Source organism: Lutjanus erythropterus, chromosome 7, assembly GCF_056507025.1.
Source record: "Lutjanus erythropterus isolate fLutEry1 chromosome 7, fLutEry1.hap2, whole genome shotgun sequence".
NCBI lineage: Eukaryota > Metazoa > Chordata > Actinopteri > Lutjaniformes > Lutjanidae > Lutjanus > Lutjanus erythropterus.
In genome coordinates, this window is record NC_139323.1 from 11,353,736 (window position 1) to 11,368,778 (window position 15,043).

At 41.3% G+C, this 15,043-nt stretch overlaps 1 protein-coding gene across 1 annotated transcript in view; it reads left to right on the forward strand.

Moving 5' to 3' along the window:
* dnm3a (dynamin 3a) overlaps positions 1 to 15,043 on the forward strand; it is a 30,803-nt gene that overhangs the window by 7,392 nt on the left and 8,368 nt on the right. The window contains exons 6-16 of the mRNA XM_084722688.1: positions 1,151 to 1,311; positions 1,389 to 1,531; positions 3,487 to 3,622; positions 3,734 to 3,801; positions 3,929 to 4,067; positions 4,168 to 4,254; positions 4,370 to 4,440; positions 4,651 to 4,711; positions 6,203 to 6,229; positions 6,965 to 7,078; positions 11,596 to 11,705. Of these exons, the coding sequence (XP_084578814.1) occupies positions 1,151 to 1,311; positions 1,389 to 1,531; positions 3,487 to 3,622; positions 3,734 to 3,801; positions 3,929 to 4,067; positions 4,168 to 4,254; positions 4,370 to 4,440; positions 4,651 to 4,711; positions 6,203 to 6,229; positions 6,965 to 7,078; positions 11,596 to 11,705 (1,117 nt within the window). The remainder of the gene's footprint in view (positions 1 to 1,150; positions 1,312 to 1,388; positions 1,532 to 3,486; positions 3,623 to 3,733; positions 3,802 to 3,928; positions 4,068 to 4,167; positions 4,255 to 4,369; positions 4,441 to 4,650; positions 4,712 to 6,202; positions 6,230 to 6,964; positions 7,079 to 11,595; positions 11,706 to 15,043) is intronic.

The window sequence follows — 15,043 nt, forward strand, 5'->3', positions numbered from 1 at the left end:
AAAGAGTGAGAAGTAGGCTGTTGATGGTTGCATAAAACAGAGCAGTCAAATAATAGAGTAACTGCATCGCAGTTGTATGTTTCCATCAACCAGTCAAGTTGCAGTTTACATGCATGTCTGTCCAAACTCATAAAATGTATGTAGTGAAGATTTTGAGGGAATTTAATATTGAAGTTACCACTACATTGACCTGTAACTTAGAAGGAATTTATCAAAAGGTTAAGTTTGTTTTTTGGCAAAAAAAAAAAAAAAAAAACTATACATGTCTGATTCCAGTGAATAATTTCTAGTGAGAAACGTGCTGTCTTCATTTCCACACTACTTTTACAAAGGAGGACAGAGAGCTGAACATTGTGATTTCACAATGAAGTTAACCTTTGACCACCAAAAATTTAATCAGTTGATCCTTGAGTGAGTTTAGTTGCAAAGTCATCCAGTGAGCCTGTGGGCCATATGTTTGACGCCCCTACTTTAGGTTGTGCCATGTGTTGAAAGATGGTCATTGACTTTATATGACATAATAGCGTTGTGTCTGTCTGTACATTTTTTCTTGTGTGTTTGTATATGAGCGATAGAGACAGACAAAGAGACAAAGATGATATTAATGGCTAGTAACTCTGTGTGTGTGTGTGTGTGTGTGTGTGTGTGTGTGTGTGTGTGTGTGTGTGTGTGTGTGTGTGTGAGTGTGTGTGTGTGAGGCAGGGAAAAAGGCAGGGCCAGGAGCTCCTGTGACAGTGTGTAAAGCACCACCAGGTGCTGGCTCCTTCATGCTTCTCCTACAGTGCTAATGCATTAGCCATGGAAGCCCACTGAAATAACCGCCCTAGTAGCAGCATAGAGCTGAAGCATTAGATATGGAGCCTGCTGCTATTACATCTTTTACTGTACTAAATAGGGGATTTGGCCTGCTTTATACCACATGCTCTTCTGTTGCACAAACATATTAATTTCCTGCTTGTGTGCTACAGTCTTAATGGAACAAATCTGGGACGAGTTCCCAAGGATATGTCAGAAAATGCAAGTTGAATCTGTCATACATCAGAGTCCTTGACTGTTCCTTCCTCCTGTTGAACATCAAGAGAATGTGGTCATTGTCTTCCTTACAGTGATCACGTGCTCTTCATTTCCCTTCTCATCTCTTCCTCCCCAGGTTACATAGGGGTGGTGAACCGCAGTCAGAAGGACATTGATGGGAAAAAGGATATTAAGGCAGCTCTGCTTGCAGAGCAGAATTTCTTCCTGTCCCATCCAGCCTACAAACACATGGCTCAAATGATGGGCACCCCATATCTACAAAGAATTCTTAACCAGGTTAGAAATGCACACTGACACACACATATAACAAAGTAATGTGTATATGATTTCTCACTGATAATGTTTGTTTGCAGCAACTGACAAACCACATCCGGGACACTTTGCCAGTCTTCCGTAGTCATCTGCAGAGCCACCTTCTGGCATTGGACAAAGAGGCTGAAGAGTACAAACATTATAGTCCTGATGATCCCGCACGCAGGACCAAGACATTGCTACAGTCAGTCAGTCATTCTGGATGTGTGTGTGTGTGTGTGTGTGTGTGTGTGTGTGTGTGTGTGTGTGTGTGTGTGTGTCCGCGTGCACCCATTTGTTCTCTTTAAAGTTATTTATGAGCCTGTTCAGACCTGGTATTAACATGTGTTCAGGGTGATCCAATCACAAGTCAATAACTTTGAGTGTGCAAGTTCACACCTGGTATTACAATACGTCTCCATATGCATCCTGAGTAGGGCTGAGTATTGCTACTCAATACCAAGGTATAGATTGAAATAACCCAGTACCAAGTAGTATTGAAATTTCTCTACTCAAACAATTCCAGCCATTCAATCCTTTTGGTGCCAGATGAAGAAAAAAATTACTATTTATAAGGTTTTGCTTGCAGCCAATCACTGCAGGCATTTTTCATAAAAAAGACACTTCATAAAAAAGGTATCAATTAAGTAATCCATTGGTTAGTAGTATCACTTTATGGGTACTGGTATTGGTACTGATATTGTAATTTTTTAAATGATACCCAACCTTAGTTCTGAGTGACCATTTGTGATCAGTTCTCACCTCCTTGCTGTATATGCAAATAAACACTGGAGCTGTTTTATCAGTTGAGTGTACATTACTGTCCATTAGGTCATTTTTTCCAGTCCTTTAATTTAAAGTCAGTGCTGCACAAAACTCCTCTCTCAGCCCACAGTGAGCCTCATATTTTACCTGCACTGTCAGCGGCCTAGCAGCAGTGGTGGACAAAGTACTCAACCCCAGTACTTGAGTCAAAGTATAGATACTCCTGGTCAAATATTACTCAACTACAAATAAAGGTTGCTCAGTCAAAAATTTACTTGAGTTAAAGTACTAGAGTACTTGGTTTTAAAAATAATTAAGTATTCAAAAGTACATGTTTTTAAAAAATACTTAAGTATTCAAAAGGGAAAGTGGAGTGGAGTGAAAGTCAGAAGTTTCCAAAAAAACAAATACTAAAAGTACAGATACTCAAAAAATGTACTTAAGTACAGTACTCAAGTAAATGTACTTCGTTACTGTCCACCACTACCTAGCAGGAGGGACGTTCCATGGTGCTCTGGGATTTTATAACTGAGTGAACTATTAGCAGGCTGCACACTTTTACTTTCTCTGAAGTTCTCTGAACTTTCACTTTTACTTTACTTTCTCTCTGGAAATCTGATGTTTTAACATCACAGATGATGAAGAAAGTCAGTAATGACAGAGAGACAGAGAAAGTGTGCATTCCAGCGCATCACAGAATGTCTCTGCTGTCTGCTCTTCTCAGCAACACAAGGAAAGAAACAACTTAATGTACTGAATTTAATGCTGAATTTACAAGAAGGCACAAATGGTTAAGAATTTGCCATAGCTGTTTTACTTCTGGATCTGTATGCAAATAAACCCGTTTGCAAAATGCATTGTTTTAACCGGGGGCTCAACAGTAGTAACCATTAACATGCTGGCTCAATCTGACAAGATGTTTGTTCCAAAAAGAAGGAAATAACTTAATGTAAAACATATGCTGGCAATTTGCAATCAGGCCCAGTTAATTAGGAATTTGTCATAGACAGCATTTCACAAAGTTAATAAAGTTTCTCCTTTCTCAACAATTTTCAAAACAGTGCATTTTTTTTAAGGGTGCTCACAAATATCCTCTGCAGGTAAGAGAGCCAATACATAATTTGCATAACAGTGACACAAATTATATAGTTAAAAAATGTCAGTTGAGTAGGCGGTTCTTCAATGTTCATTTGTGTACACACTCCTGAAATAATATGGTTACATGTGGCCCAGAATTCCTTGGAATGTGGCCTGAGTCATCAGATCTCAAGTGTATTCACATCTGTACTTGGAGCTGTCCACTTGTGATCGGATTACCAAGGTTGCATGTTCATACCAGGTCTGAACAGGGCTGGTATGTCAGTGTTTCTCCTGGTGTGTGTTTCTGATCTGAAGGTTAGTTCAGCGCTTGGCTGTTGACTTTGAGAAGCTAATCGAGGGCTCAGGCGACAAAGTAGATACAGTTAATCTTTCAGGAGGGGCTAGGATCAACCGAATCTTCCATGAGCGCTTCCCCTATGAACTGGTCAAGGTGTGTCTGCAATTTTGCCAATGTTTTTTCTTGCGCAAATAGCGCTTGTCATAGAGTAGCCTAATGAATACTGCTCAACACTAACTGACAGTGTCTTGTGTTTGTCTTCAGATTGAATCTGATGAGAGGAAGCTGCGGCGGGAGATCAACTATGCCATCAGAAACATCCACGGGGTCAGGTGCAGTATAGTTCTTCTAAGCAAAGGCAAAATGCAAAGTTTTAAATGCTTTTACATCATTAGAGTTTTCTGTTCTGACATTTTTTCGCTGAATCCAATTCCTCCATCTGCCTATCTGTCCCTACAGGACAGGTTTGTTCACTCCTGACATGGCTTTTGAAGCCATAGTGAAGAAACAGATATCAAGACTAAAGGGGCCATGTCTTAAATTTGTTGACATGGTGGTTCAAGAACTGAACACCACTGTGTACCAGTGTATCAACAAGGTATAAATGTGTGTCAGTCCTGTAGTTATGCATTGGACTGTATGTTTCAGAGTGTAGAAGCTGTCTTCTGTCTAACTTCTGTTCTGTTTTCTCTTTATAGCTCAGTTCCTTTCCCAAACTACAAGATGAGACAGAGAGAATTGTAACCACTGCAATACAACAGCAAGAGACTAAATGCAGGGACCAGGTCATTCACACACAGCTGGACATTGCACTCACAAATTGATTTTACTGACTCTCCTGGATTGTTAAGTTCAGTTGTGGGTCTGTTTCCCTTGTTAATATGTGTCTGCTCTGTTCAGGTCTTGTTGCTCATTGATATAGAGCTTGCCTACATAAACACTAAACATGAGGATTTCATTGGTTTCACTAAGTGAGTAACATCATTGTTTGTTTGTTTTCTTAAACAAAGTTTATTGATTCTCAGCATAACAATATATATTATCCCAATAGTAACAGCTTTACATACTTTACATACATATATACATAAATATACTTGTTATATATGTTCATCCTCTGTATTAACTATAAAATGGACTAGTCCAACAGGGTAAATAATTTGAGCTCTTTCTCTCTCTCTCAGTGCCCATCAGGCGTTCAACCACAACAATAAGAACACTGTTGCAGGAGTGCCAGGAAACCAGGTAAGATTTTATTATATACATATGCAGAAGAGGCATCCAAATGACTTTTGATCTACAGTAGTGTCACCAAAAGGTTTAACTGCCATCTGAATAACCCAGTGATATCCCAGTAAGACCTGGTTTTAGCAGCATCACCCTTAGGTTAAAAAATAAAGCTACAGGCACCACTCTACTACAAGACTGCTATAACTACTATACTATAATTAGGATATTAATTAGGTTGTATACACGTAATAAATCATAAATAGGATGACCAATACATTAGATAAAAAGGGCATCAGTTACCCATAGCCTGCCAAATAGTGGGCCCACATTTATCTGTACTTTTAAGCTTCTCCTGTTAAGATCTCATCACCTACTCATAGCTGTCAGCATCATCAGATATTTGTTAATATTGGTTGTATCATTTGACTGGGGTCAGAATTTCTTATTAGTTAAAAAGTTTCATTTAGCAGGGTTAGGGTTTTCAAATCTGCATATCAAATTACCAAATGCTTGGTATTTTCTTCAAGACATAATTCCAGGTGTTGCACAGTTGAAAAAGTTTACTTGGTGTGCTGATCACCCAGTCTTAGTCATCAATAAATCGTAACGTGGCTTTCTTTTACCACATATAAATAGTAGTAATTCATTAATAAATTGCCATGTATTTTACACTTTATGATACGGTACCCTTTTGCCAGTTAAAAATGTTAGCAACTCATTAGTAAGATTAATTATTAGTAATCACTAACTAGTTCTTGCCAAATAGTGAGCCCACATTGATGTATTAAAATACACAGCATATAATTATTAATGATTTATAAAGTGTTAACAACCTAATTAATATATCATATTTATCATGTTTATATCATAATTGAAAACCATTTACAAATACTTTGTGAGACTATTTTAAAGAGGTACTGTCAATTTTAAGGAAAAAAACAAACAAATTATATATTGCATGACTGTGCATGACAGTGTGCTCCTTTTATATGATGATATATGCAGGTCATAAATCTCAAAAAACGTTCCTTTGCTGCCAGTGGTTCTCTGCAGTGAAGCAGTTGAGTGTGCATGGTTATGAAATTTTTTTTCAATCAATCATACATTTTTTTTTTTGTTTGTTTTTTTAGTGACGTCACTATTACATGTTATTCATTAATGAGCATTAATCAGCGTTTGTAGCTGCACATAAATGGGGGATTTTTGTCATTCTACTGATTAATCATCCAACCAAAGTTGATCTTAGCTTTTTATTTGAATGCAGTCAAGCAAAAATTAGGCTTTTTTTCATCTCAGTCTGTTATCATTAATATGTAACATAATATTTATGTGACACATTTGAAAGCAGGAGTAATTAAAAATACAAGCCCTTGTTTAGTCAAGAACATTGATGTTGTTGATTATTAAATGATCAATATCCATGATATCCCCACAAATGTAATCGAAACACGTAATAGAAAAAACTCCATCTTAATTTTGCTCCTTTATCTCCTGTTTTTTTTCCAGGGTGTGACCCCACTTTCGAGTCTAATAGTAGGAGTCCAGTCTCTTTAAGTCTGCTCACTCACTGCTGCCTCTTCTGGAAATATTTTTGTGCAGGATTCAAGCTTAAGGGGTTGCGGGTTGGCATGCTACTGATGGCAGCAAACATGCACACTGGCAAAATTGCTTGATTAATCATGTTTTTCGTCATCTGCAACTGATTCACTGTTAATGTTTTATACTCTTTTCCTCTCAGCTACAGACTGCAGTATTTTTCTTTCTGTCATAACCTCACCATGCAGTTCCACTGCTCCATAAATATGTGCAGATGATAATATTTTCCTACGCTACAGGATGTATATGTCATTTCTTGGTATCTGTATGCCATCTCATATTTCCTGTTCCTTTATTCATAACACATCTGTCCTCCAGTCTCCTCCATCCTGTTTTTTTGTCTTCAGATGTGTTGGGTTACTTTTGTTTCTATTCCTACCTGTGCATCTAGTCTTCTCTTTAACCATTTATGCACACTGATGCTCAGTTTGTTTGGTGATTGTCCCATGGCTGCATAATTTATGTCATATATCTCAAAATGTCTAAGCTTCAAAAATATTTCACTACAATGTCAACTGTTTCTAACCTTTACTCCTTTTTCATCAGCAAGGTGTGACCTGTGTTACACACCTTTACCTTGCTACCTAATTTTCCATAAAGCTGTCCTCTGAACACCATTGTTGGTCCTATCAGTCCTGCCATCTGAGCTCCTTACCCCTGACTGTTGTGCAGGTCATACGCAAAGGCTGGCTGACCATCAGCAACATCGGCATCATGAAAGGTGGAGCCAAGGAATACTGGTTCATCCTCACTGCAGAGAGCCTGTCCTGGTTCAAGGATGATGAGGTGAGGCATTCATGCTCACAATCATAGTTAAAACAAAGAGATCACACCAAGACAAGTTGTAACTTTGAGTGGTATTTTAGGTAAGAAAATAGTGAAGTCAAAACACAAAGTACAGTTAAGTTATCATAAGTTTATTACCACATATCTCAGTTTGAATCAGTTAATTGAGAAGGGAAAATTCTTTCATCTGTTCATATTATTGTCACCGTTCCAGTAAAGCAGTTTTATTGAAGTAGGTGGACAAGCCAGTGGCTCTCTGTTCTGATGTCAGTGGGGCTGCCATCTGTCTGCCTGTCTGTGCCTGCTGTACAGGAGCAGAAGGTCTGCACAGCAAGTGTAGACAGGCAGACACACCACAACAGTCTCATCCTGTCTGTCACAGCTGATGTCATGGGAAGAGGAAAGGGCAGAGCACAGGAAGTGAGGTCAGGAGAGGAGAGCACATTGCAGTATTTGTGTACGGACAGAAACAAGCACCTGTAAACATTCACATCTGGTGGACTGTAGACGATCTGTTATGGATGAAATTGAGTTGTTGTTTGACAGACATAATTGAGTGGTTGGTAGGAACGATATGTAGAATGCTTTTAACAAATAAGTAATTGTTCTTGGTGACCACATTAAAATGGCCTGAAGGACATGTTGGCATGGCTAAAACTAAACAAACAGACCCTTCAAGGACACTTTCTGACATATGACACCATTAAATGCATAACTAAAAGTGCATCTTTAGCCTTGTTTCTCCATCCAGCAAACAGTTCACTTTGCTTTTCTCTTCTGCCACCTGGACCTGCAACTAAGCCCCTCTCTTTCCCCCATTCACTCCTCTGACGCCCCCCCTTCCCATTCGTCCCGCTCTCTGCTCACTCTTCCCCTTACTCCCCCTTTTCTTCCTCTTCTGGGAGTTCAGGCATTTGGAGCGGCTCACTCTGACACAGCTGGAGCAGCCCCAAGCCAAACTAAGACCCACACACACACACACACACACACACACACACACATACATGCACGCACAAACACACACAGTTGTATATACAGTATACAGTACACATGCGGACTCTGATGTAAACAAACTGGCATGCAAATAGTGGAGAAAAATATACACTCACTCAGACAGACACACGGCCACTTTTCAGATAAACACTGCATCCCTTGAACACAGTGTTCCCAGACACAGCCCCAGGCATGCATATTGTACACACACAGTGTTATAGGTTTACAAATCAACTCACACACACACAGACTTAGCACATCTGCGACAAATAATACTAAGACAGGCAAGCAAATATCTGTTGACCACATCAGAGCAACAAACTTTGGCTGGATCACAATGAGTCATCCATGTGTCACTGCAAGGACTAATGCTGACGTGAAAGTCTACCCCTAGACTGGTCTTCAATTAATTTTGGATGTGTTTGGCTAATCACCATCCTTGTTTGATCAGTGCACCCCCCTGCTGTGTTGGTAGGTTTATCAGCTGTGTTTGGGAGGCCTGAGTGCAATGTCAGTCACTCGTGATATCACAGAAGATCATATCTGCTGCCTTTCCACATGCATCTGTGTGCACACCCAAGCCAAACTTCTGCTTCTTCTCTCTTGCAGTTCCCGCTCTTACTCTCCCCGCCCACACTACCTCCACAGACGTTTCTTTTTTCTAAACCACCCCCCCCCCCTTTTTTTTTTATTTTCTCTTTCTTTACCTCTGTTGCCTTTTCCTCCCTCTCTCTGTCTGTCTCCCCCTCTTTCCCTCACTCCTCTCCCGCTTTCTTTCTGTGGTTGGCAGTCTCCCTGGGACTGTGCACATTCCTGGCTGGAAAATCTGAAGCTTTGTCCAAACACCAGCTTCCAAGATCTGCCCAGAGAAATCCCACATGGCTGTTTCTACACTGCAGACCTCCCCTTTTGACTCCCCCCTCTCTCTTCTCGACTCCTCCACAGTCTCTCTCTCACAAATACCCCCACCTCCCACCCCCTCCAACATCCCCTCTCCATCTCTGTGTCAATTGCTTCTATACAACTTTTTAACATCTATAAGGCAGCACTGTACATCTCCTTTCTGTGTCGTACCCTCACGCTGACCTCACACAGAGTGTAGCATAATAGTTCAAGGTTTAATCTCCACAGCACACTGAGCAGACATACATTCCTTCACCCCTCTGACTGCCAGGCCTCCACCAGGCAGTCTGAAGAAAAACAGATGGCTCATGCCTATACACTTCTTAATCTACACACTCCCCTCTGTGTGTAGGTGTGTGTGTGTGTGAGGCCTGTTCCAAATCTCAAATCCATTAGTCTATAGGAAGAGGAGACACATCCTCAGATGCAGCAGCTCTGATGTATGGTACCTCACAACCATCCTGACACACACACACAGGTATAATCAAAACAGTCCCATGATGTCTGTGAACACAAGCATTATCGTATTGCCACACAGATTCATATGCAGAAACAAATATCAAATGTGGGACAAAAAATCAGTTAAACTATTCTCTACATTGAATGTGTGTAAAAGAAGTTTGACTAAGTAGCTAATTTTTAGCTTTTCTGCCTGAAATATTGTTAAAACAACAGTCAGTTACAAGTTATATCTTCTCTTCTCTTTCTTCATTAGCAATTAAATCAAGGTAAAGTTGCTACAAAATGGTTGTCATAATGCTTAATATAGAGTCAATGGCTGCAATGGTGACATCATATGCACATTTAAAGGTATTTGCACATGTTAAAGCAACAAACGTCAATGAATATTAGACCCTAGATTTGCTCCAGCGTAGACTACATGCAGGCTTTCACGTTGTCCTGAGTCTTGCTGCTGAAGCACTTCCTTGCACAGTCTAACCAATGTGCAGACTACTGTACACCAGTAAGATCCTGAACAGGTAGTCTGAACACTGGGATGACGGAGCAGGACCCTTTCTCACTTTCTCTTCGGCCTTGCCTTTTCCCCACTCTGATTGTATACTTGCAGTCCAGCCCGCGGCGGACGGAGAGGAGTCAGCAAAAGGTTTCCTCTGTTAGTCTCTTCTTTCTTATCCTGCCTCATGTTGGGTCGGCGAGGGGTCTCATCCTGACATCCATTCCTATGGGTGTCCCTCCTCCAGACCGGAGATGTTTTATTGTGCCTTCAGTCGGGGCGTCCGCAGGGCTGTGTCCCGGCTTAGTATCCAGTCTTGACGTGGCACATTCGCTCATTCAGCTCGGGATCTGCCTGTACACTCGGTGAAGGCATAAGGAAATTTGGGGAGTGAGAGAAGGAGAGAGAGTTAGGGAGGAACTTAGCAGCCATATATGGGTTGATGGGACCCATGGGGAATCAACTTTGGAGTGGTCTGCAGTTTCTCCCCACTTCTCCTGCATACTCTCTCCTGTTCCTCAACCCTTCCCCTTCTACTCTAGCTAAAATTCACCTCCCTCTATCCCTCTATCCACCTCTATCCCTCCTCTTCCTCTCTTCCTCATCTCTACTTTCTATTTCTACCCCATCAGAACACCCTATACTCTCCCCAGTCTCCTCCCCCTCCGTCTAAAGCGATCCCAGATGTTGCCATATGAGCGCCAATCGCGTTCTGTCATTTTTTTTCAGCCTCTGTTACAGGAAGTGGGCCCCTTTGGAAAAAAGGAAAGAGGAGCGAAGGAAGAGAGTCGTAGGGTTCAGGGGAGCACTAAGAGAGAGGGAAGACCAAAGTGTACTACCAGGACATTCGCATCTCATGCCACATGAGATGTAGGCGTGCACACATGCATCCACACACACAGGCACTTTGCAGCATTTATAGGACACTCTCTTTTGCAGGCATGCTTTGATTTTCTTTTTCGACCGATGTGTCTTTACCTCAACCTTGTCTGTTTCTGTTACCAACCTTTCCCGAAGCCCCCTTCTCAAAGGTTAGAAAGAGGGAGCAGGCCAGGAGAAGAGAGACGAGGGGGAAGGGCTTCACTTTAGGAGAAATGTTGTGTTAGAGCTTGAGTCTGAGTAATGACTTTCACATGTGAGCCCGGCCTCTCTCCCTCCTTTTTTCATACTCCTTCTCTCATTCCCTCCCTCACTGCTTAAGTTCTCTGTACCCTGCCTCCATACTGTCTGGTTCTCCTCAATCTGGCCGTTCCACTCCTCCAACTGTTCTCTGTCATTCATAAGTCCCTGCAGTGATGACAGACTATAGACTCATGGCATCTCTTTCCATTTTTCTCTCACTCCTCCACTGTCCCTCCTTCACTAGTTAGTGGTTAGTTAATGTGAGACAGTAGTGTGACAGGCGGACACATCATCTGATATGTTCCACATCTCCTGTATGCCTCGCCTTTAACAATTCAAGTGTCTTGGCCCCTCTTCTTCTCTAGGGGCAGTCTAAAAAATTTACTACCAGACATACAACTATTTTAGCCAAAGCCCCCAAGTGAACCGTCTTCAGTCTCTGTTGTTTTTTGCTATCAACACCTGTGTTACCTCTCTGTGATGTCATATTTTACTCTGCATACCTCTTGTCAAATTTTATCTCTCTGTATTCTCTGTTTTCCAGGAGAAGGAGAAGAAGTACATGCTTCCTCTGGACAACTTAAAGCTCAGAGACGTGGAGAAGGGCTTCATGTCCAGCAAATTTGTCTTTGCTATCTTCAACACAGAGTTAAGGTTTGTGTTTGTGTGTGTGTGTGTGTGCATGAGTCAGAAAAGGGAGTTCTGTTCTTGTCATCTGATTTCAGTGATACAAATCCAATTGCATAAAAGCTGGGACACTATAACTATAACAATAATTCAACCTATATTCAATTGAATACAGCTCAAAGACAAGATATTTAATATTCAAACTGATAATCTTTATTGTTTTTTTTGTAAATATACACTAATTCTGAATTTGGTGTCTGCAACACATTACAAAGAAGCTGTGACAGGTCCACATCACATTTACCACTGTGTTCACCTTTGTGTTATCACCTTTTCTTTAGCAACACCCTGGAAGTATTGGGGAACTGAGGACTGGAGTTGAAATTTTGAAAGTGAAATTCTTTCCCATTATTGATTGATGAAGATGACTTCAGGTGCTGAATGGTCCAGACTCTCCATTTGAGTGCTTCTCAATGCACTTCACATTGTCAGTGAGAGACTGGTCTGGGCCACAGGCAGACCAGTCGAGTACCCTGACTCTTTAACTGCAAAACCATGCTGTTGTAACATGTACAGACTGTGTGTTAGCATTGCCTTGCTTAAATAAACTGGGATGTCTCTGAAAAAGATGTTGTCTGGATGGCAGCATATGTTGCTCCAAAACCTGTACATACCTTTCAGCATTAATGGGGCCTTCACAGATGTGACAGTTAGCCATGCCAACCACACCCCCATAGCATCAGAGATGCTGGCTTTTGAAGTTAGTGCTAGTAATAATTGGTATGGTCCTTTTCCTCTTCAGCTCAGAGGACACAGTATCCATGACTTCCAAAAACAGTCTGTAATGTGGACTAATCAGACCACAGTGCACTTTTCCATCTCACATGACGTTGGCTCAGAGAAGTTGTCTGCGTTTATGGATGTTGTTGATACATGACTTTCACTTTGCATGACAGAGTCTTAACCTCAATTTGTAGACACAGCAAGTACTGTGTTGACCAACAACTTTTTTTCCAGAGTCTTCCGACTTTTTTGGAAATGGGGGTTGTATTTTATGAGGGTGGACATGTCAGAGGAGGAAAGGGAGGAGATATGAGAGGGGTGTTTTGCCCTTCCTTTGACCTCTTCTGTTCAACTTTGCCTCTGGAACTGAAAGGATATCCAGTGGATGCAGTTTTGTTTTTTTGTTTTTTTTTCATTTTGCCTCCAAGTATATGCCAGGCTCTTTAGGACAGGGCTGGGTTTGGGTTTTCTGCATTTATGTGTGAGAAACAGATTGAGAAAGACAGAGAGACAAAGAGAGTGCATAAGAGAAAGAGGGAGAAAGAGAGTGTTTAGAAGCTGGAGCTTACCCAGAGCCTGGCTGATTGTACCAGAGCATGTGGGCTTTGTTTATAATTCTGTGCTATGCTGCATTCGGACACACAAACTGGATTCGTGTGTGCATGTGTGCGTGTGTACATGTGTGTACATGTCTTTGCCAATGTGTGTGTACAGACCACAGCATACCGACGGCAGGCTCATTAAGCAGCTAATCAAAGCCAGAGAGCTTGGATCAGAGATGAGGCTGCTCTTGTTTGGAAAGAATTGCTCGACTCACCACAAAAAGGGGGGAGAAAGAAGAATTGGAATGGTTGAGAGGAGAAAGAAAGCAGGAGAGAGAGAGAGAGTATCAGAGCCATCAGCCAGGAATGTGTCAAAGTCTGTCCTATGGCGCCCCCCCCCCCCCTTTCCTGCGCCCTCACTCTCTCTGTTTCTCTTTCTGTATTTGCATGTGTGTGTGTGGCAGACATTGCAGCGGTTTTGTCCCTGTCTGACAGTAATCAAAAACCTCAGGAAACTCTTCAAATCTAAAGCAGTCAGGGCCCTGTGCAGAAAATTCCTCAAGATGAGTGAAAAAACTCACAGGCCAAGAGCTGAGGAGAGGATAGCAAAAGGGGTTGAGAAAAAAAAGTTGAGTGATAAATCAGCATAGAGAACAATTTTAATGTGTGCTCACTGGTGTATACGAATGTAAGTGTCCTGATCCTGGTGTAATAACACTGTAGTATTGTCATCGTTGGCCTGGCTCCCTGTCTGTTAGCCACCACGCCCTGACTTATTAGCCTCACCCATCCTAGCCTAGCTATAAGCTCACAAACTGACGGCCTATTTCTTGATCTTTCATTGGTGCTGTAATCTATCTGCTTTTTCTCTTTCCATTTCTGTTGTCTCTCTCATTCTCACACGCACAAAGGTTTCACATATTTGAGGTTAATTGCTATGTGTTCTGTATGTGAGAAGGGAACAACAAAAGGAGGAAAGAAACAACCGAGTGATTAAGGAAAAATGTTTAACAGATGGGCCGCAGCCCCCTCCAGATCCTTTGCTTGTTTCTTACTTTGCTGTTCTGCTTCCACAGCCAAAGCACAGAGATGGTATGATGGTGTGAAAAGTTAGAGGAACGATGGAGGGGAAAGAGGAATGAATAACATGGAGAAATAGATGATAGAGATAAGGAGATAAGTTGCAGGGAGGTCATGTCAGTTGGGGAGAAATCAATTAAATTGTTTTAGTTTGTGTGTCTATAGATATTGTATGTGTGTGTGTCTGCCTAGTTGCAAGTTTGTGTGTGTGTGTGTGTGTGTGTGTGTGTGCGCCTTTATCCCTAACATTTGTCAATGAATCATTCTCTCTTAACATTCTGTTGGACTGTATATGCTGTATCGTATTGTAAAGGATTGTACCAAGTTTTGGGGAGACTGGCCCAACCTGTTCTTTTTTACATGAAGCACCTGTGTTCAATTTGTGGTTCCCAACAGGAGGGAGGGCCTCGTCAGGCCCTTTACATTAAACCCAATGACTTGTGTTCCCCCTGTATCTAGTCATTTACACAAGATTTGGGAATAGGGCACAGTCAGTGTACCACTTAAATCTGCTGGCCATCGTCTACATATGTTGTGACAAAAAGTCTCAGAAAAATAGGCCAGTAAGGTCTGGGCTTAAAGCCACAACACCCTACAAACCTTAATTTAAAAAACACTGTTATCACTTGTATTTTTTCAAAGTTCAAACCATCAAAAAGAAGAATCAGACAAAGTCTGGAAAAATCACTGGAAGAGCAACAAGTTCTGCCACACAAAGTTTATTGATCTCTCTGAGTAGAAAAATCAACAAGCCTGAGTCAAACCCGGGGTTAGACTGAAGAAAGAGGTGCAAAACACCCTGTTATATACTATTTTGGAGGCTCTAGGAGCCTCCTCCCACTTTAAACATTTTGGTTTAAGTTCAAACATATTCGTGTATTAAATTTTACCTTATAGGACCATAGTGTCATTCATATTCTAGCAAATTGCTGCTTCCCTTAGGTTTGAATTGAATGAATT